The sequence below is a fragment of the Dermacentor variabilis genome, chromosome 4, assembly GCF_050947875.1.
Source record: "Dermacentor variabilis isolate Ectoservices chromosome 4, ASM5094787v1, whole genome shotgun sequence".
In the NCBI taxonomy this organism is placed as follows: Eukaryota; Metazoa; Arthropoda; class Arachnida; order Ixodida; family Ixodidae; genus Dermacentor; species Dermacentor variabilis.
Window position 1 is genome coordinate 21962451 of NC_134571.1, and position 25769 is coordinate 21988219.

At 44.6% G+C, this 25769-nt stretch overlaps 1 protein-coding gene across 1 annotated transcript in view; it reads left to right on the plus strand.

The window, feature by feature from the left end:
- The first annotated feature begins 2977 nt into the window (after positions 1-2977).
- LOC142578782 (alpha-N-acetylgalactosaminidase-like) overlaps positions 2978-25769 on the plus strand; it is a 31973-nt gene continuing 9181 nt past the window's right edge. The window contains exons 1-4 of the mRNA XM_075688352.1: positions 2978-3294; positions 16996-17165; positions 22187-22361; positions 24187-24361. Coding sequence (XP_075544467.1) covers positions 17002-17165; positions 22187-22361; positions 24187-24361 — 514 coding nt within the window. The 5' untranslated portion in view covers positions 2978-3294; positions 16996-17001. The remainder of the gene's footprint in view (positions 3295-16995; positions 17166-22186; positions 22362-24186; positions 24362-25769) is intronic.

Below are 25769 nucleotides of genomic sequence, written 5' to 3' on the forward strand. Positions count from 1 at the left end.
CCATGGCTTTTGAAGTAAACTAGATTGGCTTTTGATGTGTTCGTGCTTTTGTGTGCGTCGATGAGTCACTCCTTTCAAGAGGTAAGATGCTTTACCAGTGAAGGAGAGTGTGTGTTGGTGTATGTTGCCTGAAACCACGCCAATTAAAGCCACTCGCATAGGGAGCCACCTCTGAGATACCACAAGGACAGGTCCGCGATAGGGTACGTCCAAATCCACGTTTCAGCGACGGGCCTGTCTGGGCAACAAATGCAGATCTTGGATGCCATGCTGTTGCTGGCGGCATGCGGCGGTAACGATTGCGGAAGCCTAAAAACATGACATACAGACGTCAGATTTTGGTGTCCAACACCATAACAACGGTTGACTCTGAGCAAGAGAAACAAATCTCAAAGGCTATGCTTTTGAGGATTAGAAGCATTGGAAGTGATTTCGGAGGTGTAGATACATCATGGTCACCCTGTTTTAGACTCCGCCGTGGGGACTAGGTCTTCAACCCTCGATATCGAGAAAACATCTAAAGAAAACTGTCGAGATAACGTCCAAACTTTGCTGACGATGTGAGATGAAGGGAAAAAAAATTATGGGGTTCTACGTGCCAAAACCACTTGCTGATTATGAGGCACGCCGTAGTGGAGGACTCCGAAAATTTTGACCACCTGGGGTTCTTTAACGTGCACCTAAATTTAAGTACACGGGTGTTTTTCGCATTTCACCCCCATCGAAATGCGGCCGCCGGGGCCGGGATTTCATCCCGCGAACTCGTGCTCAGCAGCCCAACACCATAGCCACTGAGCAACCACGGCGGGTGTGAGATGAAGGGAAGTGAATGTCTACAACATTCTCTTTTTTTTTTTTGAAAGGGGGCAGATGGGGTGGAAGTTGCTGCGCTTTTGGCCTGAAGTTGGCCGGCTGGACGCCATATTGTCAGAAGTATGACGTTGTACCAGTTTCATCCTGATACAGGAAGCCTGTGGTAGACCTAGCCATAAACCACAGCTCCTGCGGTAAAATGTAATTGTTTGTTTAGTGAAACTGACTTTATCGTGGCTGAGAATACAGTCGAATGCCTCCACAATTAATGCCTCTACAACGAAATGACTGGTATAACGAAGTATTTCGCATGTCCCGGCGAAACTCCTATTTTTCATGAGTATTCCGAACGCCTCTAGAGTGAAGACCACTACAACTAATTTGCCTGTACAACGAAGGAATTTAGGTGTCCTCTACGGCTGATTTGCTCCTTCACAACGAACGCGTGTAGCGCCTCCGTGTTTGCCCTCCGCAGCCGCCACTGAGCTGCGGAGCGCATAGGGAGCGCCGGTCGGAACCAACGAAGAAAGCTGCAGGCGTTACGAGAATATCAAGGCGGAAGCCTTTAGTGGCTCATGAGTGTCCGGCGCTGTCCCTGGTGGACGCAGGAAAGCCGTGATCCCCGGTGAGGGGAGCAGAGAGGAGGCGCCACCAGCGAGGGGAGCAAGGAAAGGAGGTGCCATGCCAGTAGAGCTGTGCGAGTGGGCGCGTGGGAGAGCGTGGACATGCGCGTGGGGGTGCGCGCACACCGGCGACAAACCTTGCAGCCGCATGGCTGTGATAGCATCCCATGCTCGCGGCCACGGCGGCTTCCGTTCGCAGAACAGTTAAAACAACAGCAACAGAGGCAGTCATAGATAGGCTTTCGCCTATCGCATTTTAGCTCAGCAATGTGCCCATAGATTTTTGACGACAAGAGAGGCAATAGCAGCATTCGACGCTCTACAGATGTACGTTGCGTCACTCCCGGGTTTCACAGTGGAGCATGCCATGGAACCTCGATGTGATAAGGTCAGCTGCAGTTGCACATTGCATCGGACGAAGTGTCCAGAAGAAAATTACCGACTTATTTCATTAAGTATCTCTTCAATTCATGTTAAATAAAAGTTTTGTTTTTCTGAACGTGCTTAGCTTGCTCTATTGCGTGCGGTACGATGCACGACATTTACAACGAAGCGACCTGTATAATGAAGGATTTTGGAGTCCCCGAGCTTTTGGTTATAAAGGCTTTCGACTGTATTCGCGAACTATCAGCCATGCAAAGGAACACAGATTGTCACTTTTGGCAAAAGAGAAACGTCTAAAATGGAGCGATGTAACTATCGTTTGTGAAAGAACTCGGCTAGCCTCCCTGTGCGAGGTGCCACGTGCTTATTTGGCACCAAGCGGCTTTATCTCCTTCCTTCCCTTGACTTAAGTTCAATTAGATTTCTTTCTTTTTTGTGGGGTTGGGTGAGGTGGGGTGAGGGTATTTAAAGAAGGAAGCAAGTTCATCAAGCCAAGCATTAAAAACTGGCTCACACGGAGGTACCAGTCCGATTTCCCCGGAGTTTCTAGGGTAATTCACACTAAAGCTTTTGCGCAGAATTGTGTAGGATAACGTGAACCAGGTAGAATTTTGAGCTGGCGCAAAACATTCGTTGCTCAAAAAAAGTGATTTCACCAAATCGACTAAGCTGGCTCTCCGGCCCCGATACATTGTGCAATGATGCCGAAGGGAAATATTGGCCAGATTCAAGAAGCTTTTCTTCTTCTTTAAAAGGCACCACACGAAGGACGTTCCATCTTTGGCAAAAACTCCAGAAGATCTGCTTTAGCAAGGCGGTGTTGCGTCTGCAGGCCGCCGTCACCAGTAACAGGTCTTTTGCGAAAAACAATGAGTTAATATTAAAGAATAACCAAATGCGTGGGAGGGAGAGATGGCAGTGACAGAGGTTCCATTTAGAATAAAAGACAACTGAAAGGGCAGAGGCTCTGACGGGCGAAGAGAACAACAAAGGGAACGCTATTTCCAGTCACTCGAGACGTGAAAGGGACGTAATCCATCCGCAGCAGAATCGCCCGGGGTTGACGCAGAGGATCCTCGAGGACAACGGGGCCCGATACAATTAAAGCAAAGCAAACAAGACGAGGAGCTATAGAGAAGCGATGAGAGAATGGAAAGATAGGTTCGAAAGAAAAAGCACGTATCTGTAGGAAGTGCATAACAAAGTGTGCGCAGGCGGAGCCTTCCTTACCCGCGCACACACTCTCGCTCTCCTCCTCGCGCCACGATAATCTCGTTCGCCGCTGCTCCTCTTTCAGCTATCGCGCGACGGGACGAGACGCACTGGGCGTTCGCGATAGCAGCAGCAGCGAGCAGCAGTAACGGCCGGGGCGCCCCTCAGCGATCACACGGCCGCGCAAGGACCCGCGCAGCGTTTCATTTTTGCTCCCCCTTCTTCCCTCGCTGGCTGCCGGACCGAGGGCCTGTGACCAAAGGTGCGTTGGGTGAACCACTCTCTTCTGTGCGCCGCTAAACGGCACCGGTAATACAGGTCGCGCACGGGTGCACGTGGTTGTTCTCTTTAGTTGTCTCCGGTGCCCCCCTTCGTGATCGACTACTCAGTCCTGCGATGCGGAGTTTGCAAGAATCTTTGACTGTGTTTTAAGCTACATGCGAAAGCCACGGACGAAAGTCCCTGAACCTCCCACTGCTGGTTTTAGGCACCAGCAGTGATGAAACCAACAAAAGTTTTGTTTTTTTAATTATAATATTATGCCTGAAACGAGATATAAGAGCAACAGCACTTCGAAGTGTTTATACATAACCGCAAAAACGGCGCTGAAAGACATTTTACACGCTGCTCGTGTTTCATAAGGTACGACGAGGCGCTGAAGCCTTGTAATGAGCGTGTCGTAATTTCCCTAGCGAGATCATGCAAACTTATTTCTCAAACAATAATGTCGCTTATATGCGCTGCTCGCGTCTCGGGTAACGAAAGCAATTAACTCTTACTAGTAAGTGTGTTACGACTTGCTTCTGAGTCTTATCTTCGCTTTAACCCCGAATGATTAATAATAAGAGCAAGAATGTTTACCTCAGCCTGAACTTCGCATATTCAAAGCGCTGAAACTGCGGCTTCTTACGCGATAAACAAGAATTATATTGTGTTAATAACATGAATTATACTGTGATGATGACTGAAAGAAATTGCAGCGTATTGCCTTTACTTACGAAGCCGCATTACAATAGCCACTAATTCCTGCGTTATAACTGTTAACTTTTGGGGGTATTGTTTCAGTCTTTATACATCCAAAACTAGTAAAACTTCGAAATGCTGAAACTGAGTTGTAAGAAGGTTAGTGACGACATACTAAATATTCAATTATTTCCGCCGACATATATTTGCTTCGCAGTAAAATATATAATAAAAGATTCTAGCACCGGTGATGTCATTGAGAATTGTATTTATCAACTGGTTCCAGGTTAAAGGGGAAAGCGTCTTATATTTATTCGAAACAATGCAGCATAAGAGCCCGTTTCTCTGCCACATGTTGAGTTGAGTTTAATTATCACGAACGACTACACTCATGTATACATGATGTAAAAAAAAATAGCATGGCTCTGCGTCTAGACGCAGTATCATGAAGATGATAGGAGCCACCTGCGTGAAGTTAACTCGCAATGAGCTTATGACAGTTATGCCGATAACCTTCAGGCACGTGGATAACGGAATACGCAGGCGTTTAAATTAAAATCTCCACTGCTGCGCTTTGCCTGCAGAGTTGAACTATAGGTCAATCGGCTTACAAATACTGGCGCGTTCTTTCACTCTCCACCATGCCCGTTGTTATCTCAGTGGACTAGAAAGCTCCATTTCCGTATCGTAAGGTAGACTGTAGGCTATCTAAGGCTAAAGGAGGCCATGGAATTTTCTCTTCAAGGGAAAGTCGATATAAGCTGAATGCGTGCGAAGAGCAGACGAACCTTAAAACAATGACAAGAAATAGTTCCGCTAGCATGTCCGCCACTGCGATATACGCGCTATGATGGCGGATCCGTTGTGTGCGTTATTATTATTATTATTATTATTATTATTATTATTATTATTATTATTATTATTATTATTATTATTATTATTATTATTATTATTATTATTATTATTATTATTATTTTGCACATGCACTTTAGCTAGCGAGATTAGAAGCGACCTAGATTCATGGGTGAGAGAAAGAGAGGAGAGCTAGCCCGTCATTCAAAAGCAGCGAGGTTTCACGACGTAAAAGAATTCGTTTACATGCGACTATGCAAATGAGGGGAAAACAGGAGCATAAAGGCGTTAAAAGGGAGGGCAGCAAAATTTTGCGGAAGAAATATTGCAACGTAAGATTATTAACAAACAACATTGTAATTTCTAATAGTTGAAAGGAAGTTTACGAAAAAATGAAAACGACATAATTGAAATAACATTTCACTTTTTTCGTGGATTTGATGTATCTCCTATGAATCGCGTTAAACGACAGAGCTAGACAGGCATGCAATCGGAGCATTCCTCGAAATTTCAGTTTTACGCGTCAGCGTTAAGGAACCCGTGTCGCAAAAAAAAAAAAGAATCCGATGTCAGCGCCGCCGTCGGCGTCGGCGGAGTTCTCCGTGAGCGAAAATTTTCCTATACATTTAGGTATATGTATGTGCCATGCCTTTCTATATGACATGCGGTATGTGCGGATTATATTACCACAGCATTATATCACTAATGTTGCTCGCACTTTGTCTTACATTCTTAAGAAACTTATTACTTGGAATTTTGAAAATGAAAGTCCACAAACAAATCATGAGAAGCCAACAAAGACGCCAAGAACAGCATAGGGGAAATTACTCGTACTTACTAACTGAATTAAAGAAATTATAAATTAATCCAATGAAAGTGGAGGAAAGAACTACTTGCCGCAGGTGGATAACGACACCACGTCTTCGCATTACGCGTGCGATGCTCTGACGCGTAATGCGAAGACGTGGGATTGTTCCCCACCTGCGGCAAGTTGTTTTTTCATCCACTTTCATTGCATTAATCTATCATTTCTTTAATTAAATTAGCAAGCACCAGTAATTTCCCCTTTGTTGTCCTTGGCGTCTTTGTTGGCCTCTCATGATATGATTAATAAAAATCGGGCCCCTCGGTTAATCCCCTCTCTTCTCGTTCAGCCCACAAACAAATGTCATGAAACAAAACACTGATATCGCATGTCTCTTTTGTTAAATCTTCTCTGACTTAAATAATGAAAGGTCGAAACAATAACAGAAACCTGAAAATGATATGTTTTTGGCGCGGCTGCGCACTACCTCCGAGATAGGCCCATGCAAGAGGCCACGTTTCCACCAGAAAGCTGCCCCCCCCCCCCCCCCCTTCATGCATAGCGTTCGCTGCCAGCGTTTCCCGGTAAGCATCACGGTTACGTAAGCTGCAGTTGCCGAGGAACATGAGAAGCAGTCACGGATCTTTGAATGCTATCTCGTTCCACTCTGAAAGACGAAGCTTCGGATCGGATCGGAAAACATTTACTGGGCTCTAGAAAAGAGATCTTCGCGGCTTCAGACGGCCTCTTCCATCTTCTGATGGATTCTTCTGTCTGCAATCACAGGGTTGGTGCCCTAGTCCAAGGCTCCACTGAGTATGGCCAACCCGCGAGCTCGCTCTACCAGGCGCTTTTGGCCGTTCAAGCTTACGCTGGAAAGCATACTCTCCCACTGTTCCGCACTCGGGTTCAGCGACCTCCAAGCTTTATTCCCCTTCTTACTTGTTAAAGTCTCTGACTGTGAAGAGATGCAGGATACATTATTAAGAAGCGTATGCTGAAATATTTCGCGAAATAAACACAGGGCTGCTGTGTCTCTGGCGAGCTATAGAACCTCTAATCGATTTGTCTACAGGCTCTGTAGGACTGCGATAACAATCGCATAATCCAATCAGTGTACGACTACAGTCATTATAGCGATAGTGTCAACGTATATCTTTTGTACACGCTAAGTGTCAGATAATCAGCCCATTTATCACCTTCCTGTAGGAGCAATAACAAAGGACTCTGACTACCGTACTTCACGCAGTCTTCTTGCTTTTTTTAAAGAAGAATAATCATAGAAAGGGAGAAACCATTGACGAGAATCGGACCCGCGAGGTCCGCGTGCATGTTTCTGAGGAATGATCCCCGTTAAAACGAGGCAATTCCAGAGTCAATACGAATAAGCAAGCACAGAATGAAAGAAAGGTAGGCAAGGTAGGCACGATGGAAAACATGAAACGTGCACATAACGCGAATTGTAAGTGGTGCAGAAGTCGAGTACAGGAAGGAGTAGTCTTTATCACAGCGTTTTCCTATTGGTTGCTCCGCGTGGGCTCGATTTGACCTGCCGTTATAATTTCGTGGATGTAGCGTAGATGTGAGACAGACAGGCCGACAGACAAGGAGCATTATTGATAGTCCTGGGATGAGGCTCCTATGCGACCTTTTCAGGGAGGTGATGAAGTGGCGGGCTGCTCCCAAAATAAAAATAAAGTAAAATAAAATAAAAATAGCATGCAAATGTTTATCTGGGCAAACAATCAGGGACAAATAAGTTAATTCCAGTCCGTATAAGTCTTATGCCATGTGTGGTTGACTGGGCGCGCAGTCTCAGCTGACCAGCACCTAAATTGTGTAACATGGTGCATTACAAGTAAAAACACAAACAACACATGCGTAATAACCGTGAAAATTCAAATTCTCATTGAGAATTATGCAAAAGCTTGAAACATTCTGACGCATAAAAAAGAGGAGAAATAAACCAAAAGAAAAAGCGGAAGCTGGAAGCCTGGCAGGGCGGCCTAGTTAAGGCATTCTGTCATATCAAGAAATACATATTAACCTGTAATTCAAAGCTTAAGAAACAGGAGTAGGAGGTGCTGTGGGCAGAAATAAGCTAAAACGACACCGTCACTTTGCAAAAGTATTACTTTGCGAACGCTGTAAAGAAAATTAAACACCTGTTAAGAAATCAAACAGTCATATTAAAATGCTTATACTCGCGATTCAGAAAGAGCAGCACGGAAGACACTGAATGCCCACGTGTCACGGACATCGGATACAACTTGAAAAGACTGCATTATTGAAAGTCACCTGGGAAGGTCGTTTTGATAGAAACGCTGTTGGAAGCAGAACCTCGGGCAATATCGAAAAACCTGCGTACGTTTCTGGTTGCACATCCCATTTCCGTCTCGTGCAGCCGTTTTTATTTATATTTCATTTGTTTGGTTTTCTCCGCATAACCGTGTTGTAACAGTTTGCCCCACAGTTCTTCTTGCGTTCTGCTTTGCAAGTGCTTAATATACACATATTTGAACGGTGGAAGAAACGAGGACAGCCTGAATGAGATCCAATTTTATCGTCCTCCAGCCGCTGCACACGAGCGCTTTACAATGAGACGAAGGAGTGGGGACCGCATGTCCGACGAGCGCAAGTCGTTAAGCCAAAGTTGTCCGCGGTTCTCGGCAGCACCTCCAAATCAACAGCCCTTCTGGACACCTTGCCGCGTAACCTAAGGCTATGGCCACGTGATATAGCTTGGGATGTGCGCAGACGTAAGTAATCTTTTATTGCGATAGTAATTGTACGGACGCTCGAGCGGCACATCGCGCCGTCGCCGTCGTGTGGTCGCGGTATCGACGAGCGTGCGCGGCCTGCGCGTGGAGGTCTCCAGAGCCGAGTTGTGCGTTTGCTTGCAAAAGAGACCAAGCGAAGTTGACGCGTCATGACGCTGCGCTCAAAAGCCTCTGCCGAAGCCAAGGCAGCGGCCTCGCTTCCACTGCTGGCATGAGCATCGTGAGCCCTCGTGTTAGCGTTCTCGATGAGTAGAGAGAGAGATGTGGCTATAAAGAACAGGAAAACCGCGGTAACTGTATCGCACACTGGTGTACACCTGCGATGTTTGGTGAAGGGCATGGGAGAAAGAAGGGCTGGGGTTCAACGTGGCTTGAACCTAGTTATACGAGCGAAAGCTCCGTTAACCATGGTTAGACACGGTTTTTCAGTGCTTCTTTCCGGGCGAGCTATATCGGCAGGGTGCTCAGACTGGGGCCTGCGGCGAAGAGCTGACGCGCCCGCACCGGCGCGTGCTTCGTCCATGACGACACTGAGCGACCAATTGGTGCCGGCGAAGCAACTGTTAAGGCGCGTTTATAGTCCGACGTTATCGGCGAGCGGGCGAGCGTCGCTCGACGCCGTGCGCGTCGGAGGATGTTGGCAGCGTCCGGTTACGTTGGCTGCGCCACCGCGTCGAACCATCCGTTCAATCATGCCAACGTGACGTAACGTGTGCATGCGTTCACGCTACGTCGGACTCTGCTTAGCCCTTTAAACGCTCGCCTAGTTACGTGGTAAACAGCGGCGACGCTCGAACGAGTACAGCTGCGAAGCCTCTTCGCAGCGGATCACGTGACGTGGCGGCTAAAGGTCAGACGCACGCCGAGGTTGACCTTGGGAGTTTTACCTCGAGGAGAAGAGCTTTCGCTCTAAAGAGTAGCATAGGAGTAAAGGTATACTCGCGGACAACTTTCTGGGGCAGTGAAGGGAAAGTTACGGGCGCGTGGTTGCTGCACATATGTTACGGCGCCAAGTGGTCCGCCAGTGGTTTTTGGTTGCTCTGAACAGACGCTGAATCGACGAAGCTTAACGAGCGACGGTTTCGCGTTTGCCCCTACGCCGAAGGAAAAAGCCGCAAAATAAGTAAACCTTTACATTCAGCGGTGTGTTTTGTTTTATTTAACTGTTGCTAATAAGGTGTTCATGTCTTCTCTTCCCCAGCTCAAACTAACGGGGATGAAAACACAGGACTCTTTTCAGAAGCGCTCTCCCTTGTGCGCGCTTTGCCTCCGTAGCTTTCCCTTCATTGCCACTGAAAGTTGCACGCGAGTATAGGTGCGCCATGTTGCCAGTTCGACGGCAGCTGTGTGCATACGGGGTGTGTACATTGGTTTAAGGGGCGAGATGAAGAGGTTGCACAGAGCAAAGAGCGATTTCTACTTCCATGCAGTGTGCCCGGTTCAGCGCCCTACTCTGGGAGGAACGGGTAGCAAACGTCAAGCCAAATCTTTGTAATCCTTTCTTTGAATGCTGACAAAAGACGGTGGTTTTCTTCGGCGTCATCTTGTGCACCATCGGTGTGCGTAAAGCGCCTTTAGGTGTGCGATGTGTGCAACGTCGCTGGCGGCACTCCTCATCACGACAGCGTTCTGAGACGCATTCAGCGCAACGCTATACCACGCCATCTCTCTCGATGCGTCACATACAGGCCAAAAGACAATTTTTTATTTTCGACATGCTTCAAGTGTTCTTTATCCCTTGTCGCACTCTTTGAGGTTGCATTTGTTCTAAAGGCCTTCTTCATTTCTTCTTTCCCGTTCTTTCCTTTATTTCTTTTTCTTGTTGGGGATGATATTCTTCAAAATCCTCCCTTTTGTGAGTATCTTCCTTTAGTAGCTTTTATGGGCGGTGTTGAGCTGCACTCGCAACTCAACGTACCGTAGACGACGTCATTTCCGCGAGCCGCTTATTCCTGCTTTTTGTCGCCAAAGGTGGAAGGTTCGCTAAACATCGGCCGTACCTTCTAATGTCACTGTGCATATCGTTGCCTTACACTTCGCGAAATTTAGTACCCGACTATTCTTACAAAACTCAAACCGGATGCGCCCCGTCTGGTTGAACTCCCTACTTTTCTTCTTTTTCTCCTCCTCTTCCTTAATACTAGAGGCTGCAGAAACAAAATATGGAGCTTTCCAGTTAAGGGCCGTTTGTGTTGCCTTGGTATGGAACGCAAGTATATGTAGCTGAAACACCCTATCCTAACTAAGCACAACGTGACATCCTTGCAAAACATGACGGCTCGTTACTGGCCATATTTAAGTGCTATTCTGAGCAGGTTGAGCCGTCTTCCAAACATGCTTTGGGCATTTTGAACGCAGTGCAGGCTTCTAATTGAAGCAACCTCGGATCTGACACGCGAGGTCTTTCTCAGGAAAAATAAAAACTCCTCGTGACATCCTTGCAAAACATGACGGCTCGTTACTGGCCATATTTAAGTGCTATTCTGAGCAGGTTGAGCCGTCCTCAAAAGATGCTTTGGGCATTTTGAACGCAGTGCAGGCTTCTAATTGAAGCAACCGCGGATCTGACAGGCGAGGCCTTCCTCAGGAAAAATAAAAACTCCTCGTGTCGACGGGCGTCAACCTGTCAACAGTAGTTAGTGCAAAGCGAAAAGAATTACTTTTATTTTTTGTTGTTGTCACCTGTGAGACACAGCGCCCACTGGGTGGTTTTCTCTTCCTCGGAAGTGGGCACTCTGCCTACACCTCCACGTGGTCTACATGTTTACTTTGATGCGCGCATGAAGAAGTGCTGTGGCACCAGCAGTCACGCAAGTCTGAGGCCAAGTGATTGTGGCACGCCCGCCACACAGCTAAGTGAAGCCAGAAGCGAGCGCCCCCACAGGGTGGAATCAAGTTCCGATAAGTTCCTCCATCGCTGTAATATACTTCTTGCGCACTGGCATCGCATTGCGTGACAGAGGCCTAATTCCCAAAACCTTTCGTTCGTAAACACTATGACGTTCGCCATCGCTAGTAATACGCTTGCTATGCCGACTCGATGGCGCTTGTTCTCATGATGCATTCTATGGTACGAATTACTTTGTGAACACGAAACCAGAACCACGCTCACGCGATGCCGCGTGATCTTTGCACAGGTACCGGGTCAATTAAATCCCTGTACTCGTTATCAGCGCCCAACATGACCTACATTTTTTGTTCGTTTTCTGCTTTTCAAGTACCTACAGCAACAGACCATGTGGACTCAGGTTGCCCTTCCTGTGTGTCGTGACTTACTTCGTAGCTGCTCAGCTATGATGACTGTTAACATTACGCACTTTGTCTACGTGCCTACTTGTGACGCGTACTTTTATACGAGTGTTGATTAGTTTGGGACAAGTGTAAGCACTCAGTGATTCTAAATTGTCACTTCTCCTCCCGTTTATGTCGCCCATCTTCTGGCGTAGCGGTTAAGCGGAGGAGTTCACAGGTTTAAGTACATATCACAGCTCCAAAATGAAGTACGTAAAGAAGCCAAAGCAAAGTTTCGGTTAAGGAAGGGGAGAACAAAAGGCGAATGGTGTGACATCTCGCACAATAGCGTATTAGGAATTTTGTCTGCCTCCAGAGTTTCCGCAGCTGCCTCGAGTGAACAACACAATTTCCGCCAATCATATCAAAGCCCGCTCCCTTAGTTCCAAACAGGTTCAAATTATTATGCTCTTAGGCCAATCCTGCTTTCCTTTGGACGTGACCACGTTCTCCGAAACATGGTATGCTACTGACAGCGATAAGTTGTTGCTTGTTAGCTGCAACCACTACCATACAAACTGCATAGGCATGTGCGGCGGAAGTGTTGCTATGCATATCGCACGAATTAGGTCATGCGAACTAGTAAGAGAGCTTACACGTGTCACATCCGGCCTTGAAGTGCTTTGCTTAAGAAATAAAACCGAAATTTTTACCGTAGTATACCGACCTCCCATAGGAATGATAGCTGCTTTCTTAGATTTTTTAGACGAAATATTAGAATACGCCACGCTCAGCCAAGCAACCATGATGCTTCGAAGCGACGTGAACATAAACTTCCTTGGCGCGAGTGTGCACTCTGTTGAGCTGATTTGTGGAGTCCAGGGGTTTTCAGAGCGTCGTTACCACACCAACACGTGTAACAGAACGTGGCCAATCTGGACTTGATAACTGCATTGCAAATTTAAATGTCTGTGTCCACAGTGTTAGTACGACATGCTCGGATATAAGCGGCCATCGCCGTATTGCAATCATGTATTCAAGTCCGAGACCACAATATGATGTTCTCAAGCGTTTGTGAGATACAGGTGCCTATCTAAACAAACTATATGGGCACCTTTCAGAACCGAATCGCCAAAGCAGATTGGTGTGCGGTGTATACCAAGAACAGTGCCTCTACGCTGAATTTTTGTCCATATTTTTTTTCAAATTTATAACGCTTATTTTTCATATAAATGCTTCAAAAGAAAGAAAAATATTAGGAAACCGTGAAAATAAAGGCCGGAATACTTCAAAATAAAGAACAAGAAAAATAAGATTTTAAAACCATTTTTGTCATCGAGAAATTCGTGCCAGCTAGCAGCATTTAAAATATACCATAACCTAGGTAAACTCGGAACTAAGAAAGGCAAAGGCGTTGTATTATGGCAGCATCTTCTCTGATGTATCGTATATGCACGCTGTAAAAGCGTGGAAAGGGATAGATCAACATTTGAAAGGCAGAAACAATGACGATAGGATAACAGCACTAACAATTGACAAGAAACTGCTCTCGGGATCTAATTTGCGCGAGCGATTCAATGCTCACTTTCTAAATATGGTAAAGGTATTGCACTGTTCCCCCGACGTCGCCGGGAGTAATTATTGTGAAGGAAGCATATTCATTGAGTCCGCCAATGTGCTCGAAATTTGTCAGCTGTTCATGCATCTAAAGAATAGTAAAGCTGTAGACGTTGATAGTATGCAGATCGGGCCCATAAAATATGTTATTGATATCATTTCCCATCCCCTCGCACGTATATTCAACCAGGCATTAGCAACTGGATGTTTTCAAACTGCGATGAAACGTGCAAAAGCAACTGTTTTACGTAAAGACGGCGAAAGGAACCGCTTACTAACCATAGACATATCAATCCGCCCAGTATTATCGAAGGGTCTCGAAGTTTCACAGGGAAGCCTTTTGGGGCAACTTCTTTTTAGTGTGTACGCACACGATGTTACCCAAGTAAATAAAGACATTTCCATTGTAATGTACGCGGACGAAACAAGTCTGTTCGTAATCGGCTGGCAGATAAATGAAGTTTTCATGAAAGCTCGAAGAGCGCTTTCACATCTTTGGAAGTGGTCGAGCAATGACTTTCTTAAAATCAACGCTTGCAAAACTAAAGCCATCTTATTTAGGGCCAGAAATAAGCATGCCCTTCTACCAGCGGACCTGTGTCCTGGCGGAACTCAAATCAAAATTTCACAAAGGCATAAATCGCTAGGCGTCATCTTTTCTCCTGACACGACGTGAACAGCTCATATCGACTATCTTGCGACGCACACGCACACGCGCACGCGCACGCACACGCACACACGCGCGCACTCGCACGCGCAACACGCACGCACGCGCACACACACACACACACACACACACACACACACACACACACACACACACACACACACACACACACACACACACACACACACACACACACACACACACACACACACACACACACACACACACACACACACACACACACACACACACACACACACACACACACACACACACACACACACACACACACACACACACACACACACACACACACACACACACACACACACACACACACACACACACACACACACACACACACACACACACACACACACACACACACACACACACACACACACACACACACACACACACACACACACACACACACACACACACACACACACACACACACACACACACACACACACACACACACACACACACACACACACACACACACACACACACACACACACACACACACACACACACACACACACACACACACACACACACACACACACACACACACACACACACACACACACACACACACACACACACACACACACACACACACACACAAGGAAAACAAGAAAAAGAAAGGAAGACAAATTCAGCATGAACAGGGGAAATAATTTGTATTCAATGAGATAGGAAAGCTACCTCCTTCGAAAGGAGTGAAATGGAGGGGAGGCTTACGATTGCGTCGCCGCTATTGTGGATGTGAAAGGCTTCAGAAATAAGACGTGCGCATTCATCGTGGCATTTTGACAAGAAGGTCACATCTTTAAAAGACGGCCTACAGTCGCCATAATAATCCACAATAGCGGCGACGCATGTGGGAGCCTCCCCTCCATTTCACTCCTTTCGAAGGAGATAGCTTTCCTATCTCATCGATTACAATTTATTGCCCCTACGAATTGTGAATTTCTGTTCCCCCCTTTTTTTCTTTCTTCGCTATAGCGGTAGAGTACACGTATGCTGGCTGAAAGAATAAAGATGCTATGTTGTTAGTCAGCGCTGTGGTATGTGTCCCTCTCTTCTTCCCGTCGTGTTTTCTGCTTGCTGAATCACTTTCTCCAGCTACGGGAGCACCATCGTGGTGCCGCTATTTCTTTCCTAGCAAGGTCAATATGCAAATCTATGTCGCACTATTTCACGCTCGCATAATCCTTTGCACACTTGTGTGGGGAACAACTGCACTGACAAACTGGCGCGGAGTTTTTCTTTTTGCTATATAAGAAAACGATACCACGCGTTGCAAATGTTTCGTGCGCCCATTCTACCAGAGAATTATTTCTCCGCTACCGACTCAAAACCGCCACGCTGATTTATTAGTACCGCCTACTACATTCGTTTTTCTTAAAAAGAAAACATTAAATCTTTTTTTGACCAGTCATTCCTGGTTGTAAAAAACACATAGGTGATCCTCGAAGTAGAGGCCACGAGAGATGGTTGCCACAGTGATGGCGCACATCTTATGGCAAACACTCACTCGCTTTCAATGTCTCATATCTTTCGAACCAATAGTGGCATCCTGGGATCAATATTAACAACGTTCCTAAAAGACAGTTGCGCGAATATTTTACTTGAGAACCATACTTAGCATTCCCATAAATTTCACTTTCATATCATTGTACCTGAGTGCCATGTTTTGTTTTTCGTTTTTGCATTATATCTTTAATTGCCATATGTGTTTATGGCTTTATTATTATTATTATTATTATTATTATTATTATTATTATTATTATTATTATTATTATTATTATTATTATTATTATTATTATTATTATTATTATTATTATTGGTCTTTACGAATTACTACTGTGCTTTGTGATGTCATTATTAAGTTTGTTACTTGTAGTAACACCGACTCACGTGGAACGTATGTACCAGTTACGTTTATCAGCGTTTTATGTCATTAATTTTTCCAAACTAGCTTAAAGATGCTTGTTCGTTATGCATACTACATATATGTTTTTCATGTTATCTATAAATTTTTGCCTATACTGCCTTGTGCACGGGCCCCCAGGGACCTCCAAGCTGCATTTTGCCGCTTATCGCCTCAGGTGACCCCGAACAATTACGTTGGAAATAAAATAATTTGATTGATTGATTGATTGATTGATTGATTGATTGATTGATTGATTGATTGATTGATTGATTGATTGATTGATTCATTGATTCATTGATTGATTGTATTTTTCATACAGTTTTCAGGAAACTGACCCCACCCGCAGCCATGCAAGTGGTCGCAAAGCATTAAACTGTACTACTTCCTGTATGTAGAACGTAGACAAAAACAGGAAGGTTTTCACAACAACGATTAAAATAAATTACTTTCTTTTACGTTCCTGTGACTGCTGAACGTTTAGCTTAGCCGATGGGCAAGATTAACTGCTACAAACCTAGATGTACATAACTTCTAAGAACATATTGAAGAATTAGGGCATCTTGCCTAGGTTCGCCTTTCTTTTAACTATATGGTACTTAGGAGATGTTCTCACCTTTAATTGGAGCCGGCTACTCCTTTTCACATAAAGATATAAACAAAAAAAGAATTAAACGCATTACAACTGAAAGTGAACTCCAAACCGTAAAAACAGAAAGTCCAGTCACATAACACATTAGTGCCACACTAAAACTGAAAGTCAGCTCAGAAACACGGCAACACGAAGTCCTGTCCCATAGGTGCACTAAGGTAAACACAAAGTCCGCTCACATAACTACACTAAAATCTGGCCACATAAGAACGCACAGATTAAATTCAAATGAAGGTACACAAATCCAGGCATTAAATTGATCAAAGTCGGGTAAAAAAGAAAAAAACATACAACAAAGAATGGGTTTATCACATTTCAACACTCTTCTCAGTTCGCTCTTGTACGTCACGTTACTGCTGTTTGTATGTTCGTTTTTTCTTCTTTTCTTATCTTACACGTGAATAAACATCTACAGCATGTCTGTTTTCTTTTTCTCTTTCTCCGAATGGTTCAGGAGGGCATGACGCTGCGGTTGCTGCTTCCCCTCGTGGGAATACTGTGCTTGGCTGGCTCCAGCCACAGCCTGGACAATGGGGTGGCCCGCACACCACCCATGGGATGGCTCTCTTGGGAACGCTTCCTGTGCAACATTGACTGCGCTAAGGACCCGAAGAACTGCATTGGGTAGGATGAACGAGTTATCGTACAAAAGGAAAATACAAAGAAAAGGTTGATAGCTCGCCGCCAAAGATGTCAGGGAATAGAGAAAAAGGAGATTGTCTTTCTCAATAAACGTATGAAGCGCAGAGTGCAGTGGAAAGCCTTTATAGCGAAGTGTTTCGGGCCATGCAAATCATTCGCTATACCGGTCACTTCATTGTAAAGGTACCGCACCGCACCACTCATAATAGAACAGAGAAACACTCCATCGTTAAACAGGTCATTTCGTTGTAGAGGCGTCCGCTTTAGAGGCACTCGACTGGGCTCCAGCGCTTACAGCGGCCGTTTCGAAACTCGGCTCTCACATGTGCTTGAGCATGGAAACAGATCGGGACTGAACAGTTGTTTGTGCACACTGGTTGTTCAAATCTATATCGCTCGTGTAACCAAATCACGAGCCGAGTTCACAGTGATAGCCCTACTTGTCAATGGCTCAGGATTGGTCAGCGCACTAGCGCCGGTGAATCATGAATGACTCTTACGCGGATACCACGCAAGACGTATATCTGACTTTCTTTTCTACAAGCTGTTGCTGAGATAACTTTAATTTCACACCCTAACTTATACATCACTTATTTGTGTCTGCAGCTTAAGAGGAATAGAAGCCTTAACTCGGGAGGTTCCTCTGAGTACACAGCAGCGGATAAACCTCTTCCCTCGCTATCCATTGAACCGATATTGAGGAGATTTTTTACGTTCGAAATAAAAAAGATTATCTACCGATTTCAGAAACTTAAGTTTATTGAGACCGTCAATATATTTCGTTTTTATTTCTTGAAATGCGAAAGTAATAAAAAATTGAAGTACTAAATTTGACACTTTGTAACAAAACATAAAAATCACCTTCTCTCTCTCTCTCTCTCTCTCTCTCTCTCTCTCTCTCTCTCATTTTTGTAAACTGCATCTAAAGGAAAATCTAAGGCGATTATTGAGAACCCTGAAACATACCACAAATTTGAAAGTAGGACATCTTTAGAATGCCCCTAAACAATGCAACAATTTTACATAATCGGTGAAATAATAAATCACATTTGTACGCTTTGGACGCGCTAACCTACGAAGTTGCTCTAACACGTTCCAGCAGATGCTAAAAGACGCTGCAACGATGTTACGAAGTTGTAAATTTTCGCTTTCCGCTTTTTCTAAATCTTTGCAAGGTCTACAATATTCGCGAAAACATTTAGGCCCTGAATCAAAATTCTGCCTTCTGCAATAGGTAGAAGATAGCTTTGTGTCCAACAAGTTTCACATAATTCGGTTCGACCGTTACCTGCACGGTGAGAGAACTTCGTCGTGCCACATGCATTTGATAACTAAAAGGATTACAAAACACATACTTGAATAGAGATATCGGTGTTGTGCCTGAACGAAAGCTTGCACTTAAAGCGGCGATGACACATGACACGTTTGAGCTGTAGCCTACGCTAGAGAGTAGGCATCACGTGATGGAACCAGAAGTGGCGACGCCCAACTGAAAACACGAAAATGGATACCATATCGGTTGTAGTCACATGCACGTAAGAGGTTTTGAGAGCCAACGCAGCCGTGCCAATGTTGCCCTGTTTCAATACAGGGTGTCAGACTTCTGGCCGAAAGAACGTAAGCCGGCATAGTTCGCGTGGTTCATTAACAATTCAGTTCGTGAAGAGTGCTGAGAGGCCTCGACCCCTCCGTGTTTAATAATTAAGTGACCAGCCGTTGATGGTAAAACAGAGCAAGATTCTCGCACCTCGTGGTACTGCACCGTATCATTATCTTTGCATACAGCGTTTGCTTGGAGTTTGCGAAGTGAACTGTTCGAACTGCTTCTCTCCCCTTTCTTTTCAGACGTGGACACTCATTTAATAAATCTTTAATTGAGCATCTCGGACTTTGTTTCTTGTTACACGTGTTAGTAATGCCAACTTTTTGTTTTGTTCCACAGACCAGGGCCTTATGCGAAAGTAACGACCGAATTAACGTTCAAGTCAGTGAGCATGTAGGTTATAGACCGCTTGGAAAAGCAGGGTCCCGTTATAACTGCCGCGCCAGCTCCCAGCCTGAATTGCTTGAGCACTTCGTTGCTGTGACCTTTGCGCAGCTAAGGATTGGTCAGATGCCTTTTATTCAACGCGAAGACACGCTTAACTTTGAAAAAAGAAAAGAGAGGGGACAGATCAATCACGCCGTCATTTCGGGAGCACACTTGTTTGTGTCGTGGACAATGGAAGGCCACAGTCTTGCAACTGTGCCAGTGATGTAGGAACTTGTCACCGCTTGCAAAAAAACGGCGAGCAGCTGACACGCGAGGACAATCTGTATTTCTGCGTAGAGCAGGAAAATGATCACTAACGAGAAAAACAGGCTCTGAAATGCCCGACCTCGCCTTCAGATTAATATATATATATATATATATATATATATATATATATATATATATATATATATATATATATATATATATATAAGGTACCTGTACAGAAAACCGCTTCCCATATATTGAGGGTAAGCTTTAAATTCGGTTAGACTGGTACCGTACTTATTCGTAAACCCCCAGATTGTTTGTGCCGAGAAATAAAAATAGCTTATCAGCTATGGACCGCCCCCCCCCCCCCATTTCAAGCCTAACTTTCCGAAGGTGTGGAGCGGTGACGAAACTGCTTCATGCCGCGAATTTCATGGTGCCTTCAGCAGTTGTCTCTTCGCGTTGAAACCACCTGAATTACTAATAATGGATTAGTTCTTACACCAGCTGTAGCTATACGAGGAGATAAGAGGGACGTCACACTGAAGGACTCCGGATGAATTTCGACCACATGGAGTTATTTCACGTTCACCTGAATCTGAGCGCAAGAGCACTCTTGGATTCCACTTTCTTTTTCTTTTATTTATTTTCTCATACAAATTGAACATAATAATATTAGTGACGTAAACATCAACACCACTGTAAATATAGCAGGCTCAAACCAATTAAAATACTTAATAAGAATTAATTTTGAGTACAGCCTGAAGTGAGAACTTTTATAGAAAAAAAATAATCACCTGAAGAAAAAGCGAATGGTGGCGCAGATATACTGAAGCTATGCAGTTTTAGGCTTAACCGTCACTAAGAAAAAAAGCTTGAAAACTAGCTACCAGGCATCTGAACGTAGACAGCACAGGCGTAATTAATGTGGGCCTATGGTAAGAACCGTATGCCATGAAAATTGACGTCACATATTAAGCAGCTTTAAGCGAAGCTGTTAATCTGCCTAAGAGCAAAAACGCTACTCGACACCACCGCCTTTATTGTATGACAATAATGATATATTTCTGCAGTGTTTATCTGTGGCTTAATTTTATACTTCCTATCAAGTGAAAGAATTTGTTTTTCGGGTTAATCAGTTCCACTTCCTCAATTAGCTACTCACGAATGCTGTCTGAGGTGTCGAGGATCCTGGTTTTTGCATGATTTCATGAAGAACTGCTTGCAAAACGAATCCAATAATCCTGCCGCTTACATAATGCCACCGTAAGCACAGAGCGCTTCGCCTTGCACTCTTGAAAGCTCAGTCTACGCAAGTCCTTCATTTCAGGATGGCCGAATACGTATTTAACTTAAGCGGAAGCTTTTCCTCAGGCCCAACTCTGATGTTGTCTGTTCAAATAGATGTAAAACGCGGAAATGCTTGTCTGAGATAACCATTGGCCAAATTAAATAAAATGTGTTGCATTTGAGAGACAAAGTTAAGATCTTGTGGCTGTTGGACGCGACATATTGATTTAAGGCCTGAATTTTCTTGCAAAATTTTTACAGAAATTGTAAGTTAAAGAAAAGTGATAGCCCATAGTTTACAATTTTGTCCCTCTTCATCAAAAGTAGATGTCGCCGTTGTGTAACCTGTATCCGTTAGAATATCTAAAGTGGACCAATTCTATATATAAATTTACAGCTTACGTGAATTTGTTGCAATGTTTACAAGGGTCTTGCAAAAATCGTACTCATGTAAGAACGGTATGTTTCAGAGTGGTGTGAAATACATTTATTTTGTACGCTTTATTTAATATTAGATGCCGTTCACAGAATAGCGATATCATATTTTATTGCTGACTTGGAGAGTTGTAGACGTGAGTGTGTCTTTTCCTGAAAATTTGCGATTTTTGACAATTTATATAAAGAGGACGGCAGCCTAAATAAAATATCCGCTTCCGACAGGCACTAGAGGTTAACTTTTCTTTTAACTGAAAAAGGATTTCCCCTTTCCCATGTAGTTACATAGGAGCCCCCGAGCTAAGGCATCCTTTTAGACGAAGGCTGAAAATATCGCGAATATTTGTCGCAACCAAATGCCGCTTCGAAAAGTAAGTCAACCCTACAGTTACCGGGACTGACTCCAAAGTTCAAGGTTTCCGCGATATGTATCATGTCTATGCGAGAGCAGTACTGTGAAATACTAAAGAGACCAATAACGGGATCAAATATTATACTGGAATAAGTTCATTGTACTTGCTGGATCCTTAGCGTGAATGATCGCTCTCAGCGCAGTACTGTTGTAAGCAAGACAAAAGGTACACGAGTTCATTTTGATTGCCCATTGTATGCTTTTCACATTCAAAAGCGCGATCTCCGCTGAAAATACGAAGCGATGACGTGCCTTAAGCTTCCTGTGACCTACAATGAGCGCAAGTTATTTTGTCGGCGTGGTCAAATTCCTCCACCACGCAGCAAACAGACAAGCATCGTTCCTTTGGTCCCATACCAGGGTGTTGTAAGGGGTTCACTTAATTCACTCTTCCTATTGAATGACCCGCCACGGTGGCTCAGTTACATTTTTATGGCTAGCATCCCTGCCTTCTCTCTCTTTCATTTCATGCTCTTGCACTGTCTGTGGAAAATATACACACACACGCACACACGCAAACCGTACTTGGCTTTGCTTTTCGTAGAATAATTCTGAGTACGCACACTAAATTTCTCACAGTCCGGCGCAGCGTTGCGTCGCCTAATTTTCGTGCACACCCTGCAGCGAGCAGCTGTACAAGACAATGGCGGACATCATGGCGACCCAGGGTTACCGGGACGCGGGCTACCAGTTCGTCAACGTGGACGACTGCTGGATGGCCGACGAGCGAGATTTTGACGGCCACCTGAGGCCAAATGCCACGCGCTTCCCGCATGGCATCAAGGCACTCGCCGAATACGTGAGAGAGTTTGCTTTTAGCATGGACGTTCCTTTATCCTCAGCGGTACTAAATGTACCGAGATCCCAGATCAAGTTCGGTAGCTCAGCGTGTTCAACAAAGCACCGTGCACAGCTCCCAGTACACTTTGCTAGAGCACGGAAGCGGTGTACTCAGAATCGAGCTTATCCTGTACACAATTGCCCGCTAGTTCGATACAACTTGATATGAAGATTAAGTCACCAGTTGAGCTAGTTTCCTCTAGTTGCGGTTCTTGCCATGCACTTGGCTTTCAGTGGTACCTTTTATCCACGGTACGGCATTTTATGCGAGCCTCAGGAGCAGACAATATACAAAGCCATGAAGTGTCTTTACGCTTCTCGTGACCTATAACTCAGAGCTATGGCTGTTTTCAGTACACAGAGAACAGCGTTTGGCGGTGGCATGACAATAAAAAAAGGCTTGCTGAGAAGAGAACTGTCTTCTCGAAACGGTGACCTCCACTAAACGGTGCGCGCGCACGCTTCCGTACATCGCCAGATTTTTGTGCTTTGGGCTGTACTTATACGCGTGCAACAAGCTATAATAAATGTCTCAGTTTGCGACGGGCACACTTGAGCGACGGTGTTATATGCGCTTCATAATGACGGATGTGCTTTACTAAGCTTCGCCGCAATGCAAATATGTATTACGGTGAAATTATTTAGCTTGCGAAAATAATGCTGGCAAACAGGTACCTCGGGAGAGTGCCTGAAATTAATAGAGCGAGAGGCGCAGGATCTCGAAGGCACCGAAGGGGAAGCGGAGGAATCAAAGGTGGTACCAGGATGCTCCGTGGGTTGGGGCTGCCGAAGTCGGAGTGCGCTGGAAGGTGTTCGCGTACAACATCACACAATAGCCGGCCTTGTGCACCTCCGGCCCGCGGAGACCTCGACGAGACACCAACCCACGGACCAGTCCGCGTTCCAGCTTTGATCTCCCCGTTAGCCCTTTGGGGTCATGGAGGTGCTGCCAAATTATGCTAAATAAGAATACGTTGTTTGCACGTAGTACTAGAGCAAATCTTAACTTCCCTTCACTGTTATACACTGTGCACGCTTCAGCGCATTACACAATGGTATAACGGCGAAGCTATTATAGGTCGCTTACGATATTTTTGTTTAAGCTCATACGAATAAACCAAACCATCGGCTTTATTTTTAAAAAAAATATGTTTTAATTTTTTATCTTTTGTTTATCACGTAACGGTTATCTTTTGTCTGTCATTGCTACCAGCTAAGCTAAAGACGTGCTAAAAAAATTTCACTTTTCTTTATTTCGCCATGTGTTATGTTCAAAAGAGCGGTGGAAATATTCAACTGAATTAAGACTTAAAATTGAAACCCAGTTTTAGTTTTTCTTACGATATGTTTCTTTAGAATCAAACGAAAACACCCTAAAAAAATTCAAGCAGTAATGCACCCAACTACAATGTTTGAAGGTTGGTTTCTTCATATGGCAACAATAATTTAGCTTTCCCGCGACGCTCTGTCGACAACGTGGCTGTGATAAGAGCGTCGGCGAATACATTCACTGCGTGTGTGTTTTGTTTTTTGATGAAGTGGACCAAATCAGCTCTGAAGATTACTCTATGCACATTTTTCAACGTATAGTTAACGTAATATCTTCGGTAATGGCACGAGTTTGGCCGGAGTGCTCTCTTGCTATATAGCCAACTTAACACCTATTGGGGGTTAACACCCATTAGGTGTTTCCAATAGGGTGGCCTATTGAAAAGCTCGCCTACAAATTTTGTTTCTACGAGCAGAACGTTCGAACGCGGTTCTGCGGACGTGCTTTCTTCCAGATACATTCGAGGGGCTTGAAGTTTGGCATCTACCAGGACTCGGGCCTCAAGACGTGCGCGGGTTACCCGGGTGCACTTTGCCACTACGTCAACGACGCGCGTACCTATGCAGACTGGGGCGTCGACATGGTCAAGCTGGACGGGTGCAATCTCAACCCGCGGCTCATGGATGTCCGTGAGTGACCTTGAACATGCCGCAAGTCTGGACCCACCATACGTATTAAAATATGAGAGAGAACTTAGAAATGGCTTTATGTCGACCCTTCCTGTTTACTCCGTATGTATTCCCTGTCAACTTGCCCTTTTACCAAGCTCTGTAGGCAAAGCCAAGGACAGCCTCGATGACTTAACCTCTGAAATAGTGAGTAGAACTGGAAATGTTCGCGTATACTCTCTCGAAGTTTACCCCAAATTTGAAAGCATTGCATGAACGTAGAGTTGTAACACGAGGTGAAATGAACACGTTGCAAACAACAAAGCACTTATGCCAACTGTTCAAGTAATAATATTTGCTTGGGAAAAAATAAACGCACCAAATAACTTGCTAAAGACGCACGGATGGGCTAGTTGGTTAGTCATCATGAAATACGCAGCGCACTTCGAAACAACGACGTAACACAGAATGAAGCCTGTAGTCTTAAGTTTGAAGTATATAGCGCTCGTGTTTGTTCACTCTGCGTTACTTCCTTGTTTCGAAGTGCGCTGCCATATTTCATCCCAACAAAGAAATTGCAAGTTCTGGAATTTTTACAATTGAATATGGGTTACGCAAGGCGTCTATTAATAAAATTCAATGGTATAAAATACCTGCTGCGAGAGACCCGAAAGAAAGTTCCGTAATTTAGGCAGTTGCACGAATTACGAAAAATGAAATTGAAGAAGCCATACTTAAAAAAGAAAGGTCTGAGAAAGTCGATAACGTAAAGAAAAAGGAAAACGAGGTTACATGAAAACAGCACAATTCAAAGTTTCTTTTGTTAAACAATAAGTCACGAAGGACACCACCAAAGGAGTTCAAGCCAATCAAGAATCAAACAGACAATTCGTCGACGAGAAGAAGAACATATATTTCGAAGTCATAATGCGAAGTGGGCGGCTGTGCGCGTACGCTGTAAAGCACACCATTGGCGAAGCGAGCTTCCTTCGTGTCTTAGAGAGATCGAAAGAACGCGTGTTTTTACTTTCACTGTGATCAATACGAGAAACATAACGCGTGTTTTTACTTTCACTGTGATCAATACGAGAAACATAACCACTATTGTGTCTCGTATTATCGTTTTCCCTTCGCCCACGCTTGCGTATGGGAACATCGCAGTATAATGTTCAACAGAATTTATTCTTGCGCTAGTTGGTGTGTATGCTTGCTAAACATGTTTTCTTTATTCCTGGCGCAAAGTACGGAACATGAAGAAAGGGGACGTGTGGGAAAGTCCCTGTAAGATGGGCGAGGAATACGCAATTTTTTGTCGTATTAATGCATTGTAAACAGTCAGCATGGACGATACTGATCCGCCCCCTGATGTGCCTGCGAGTCTGCAAAGTACAGTCACTATGGCATTGACCTTGTTTTCGAGGTTCTTTTG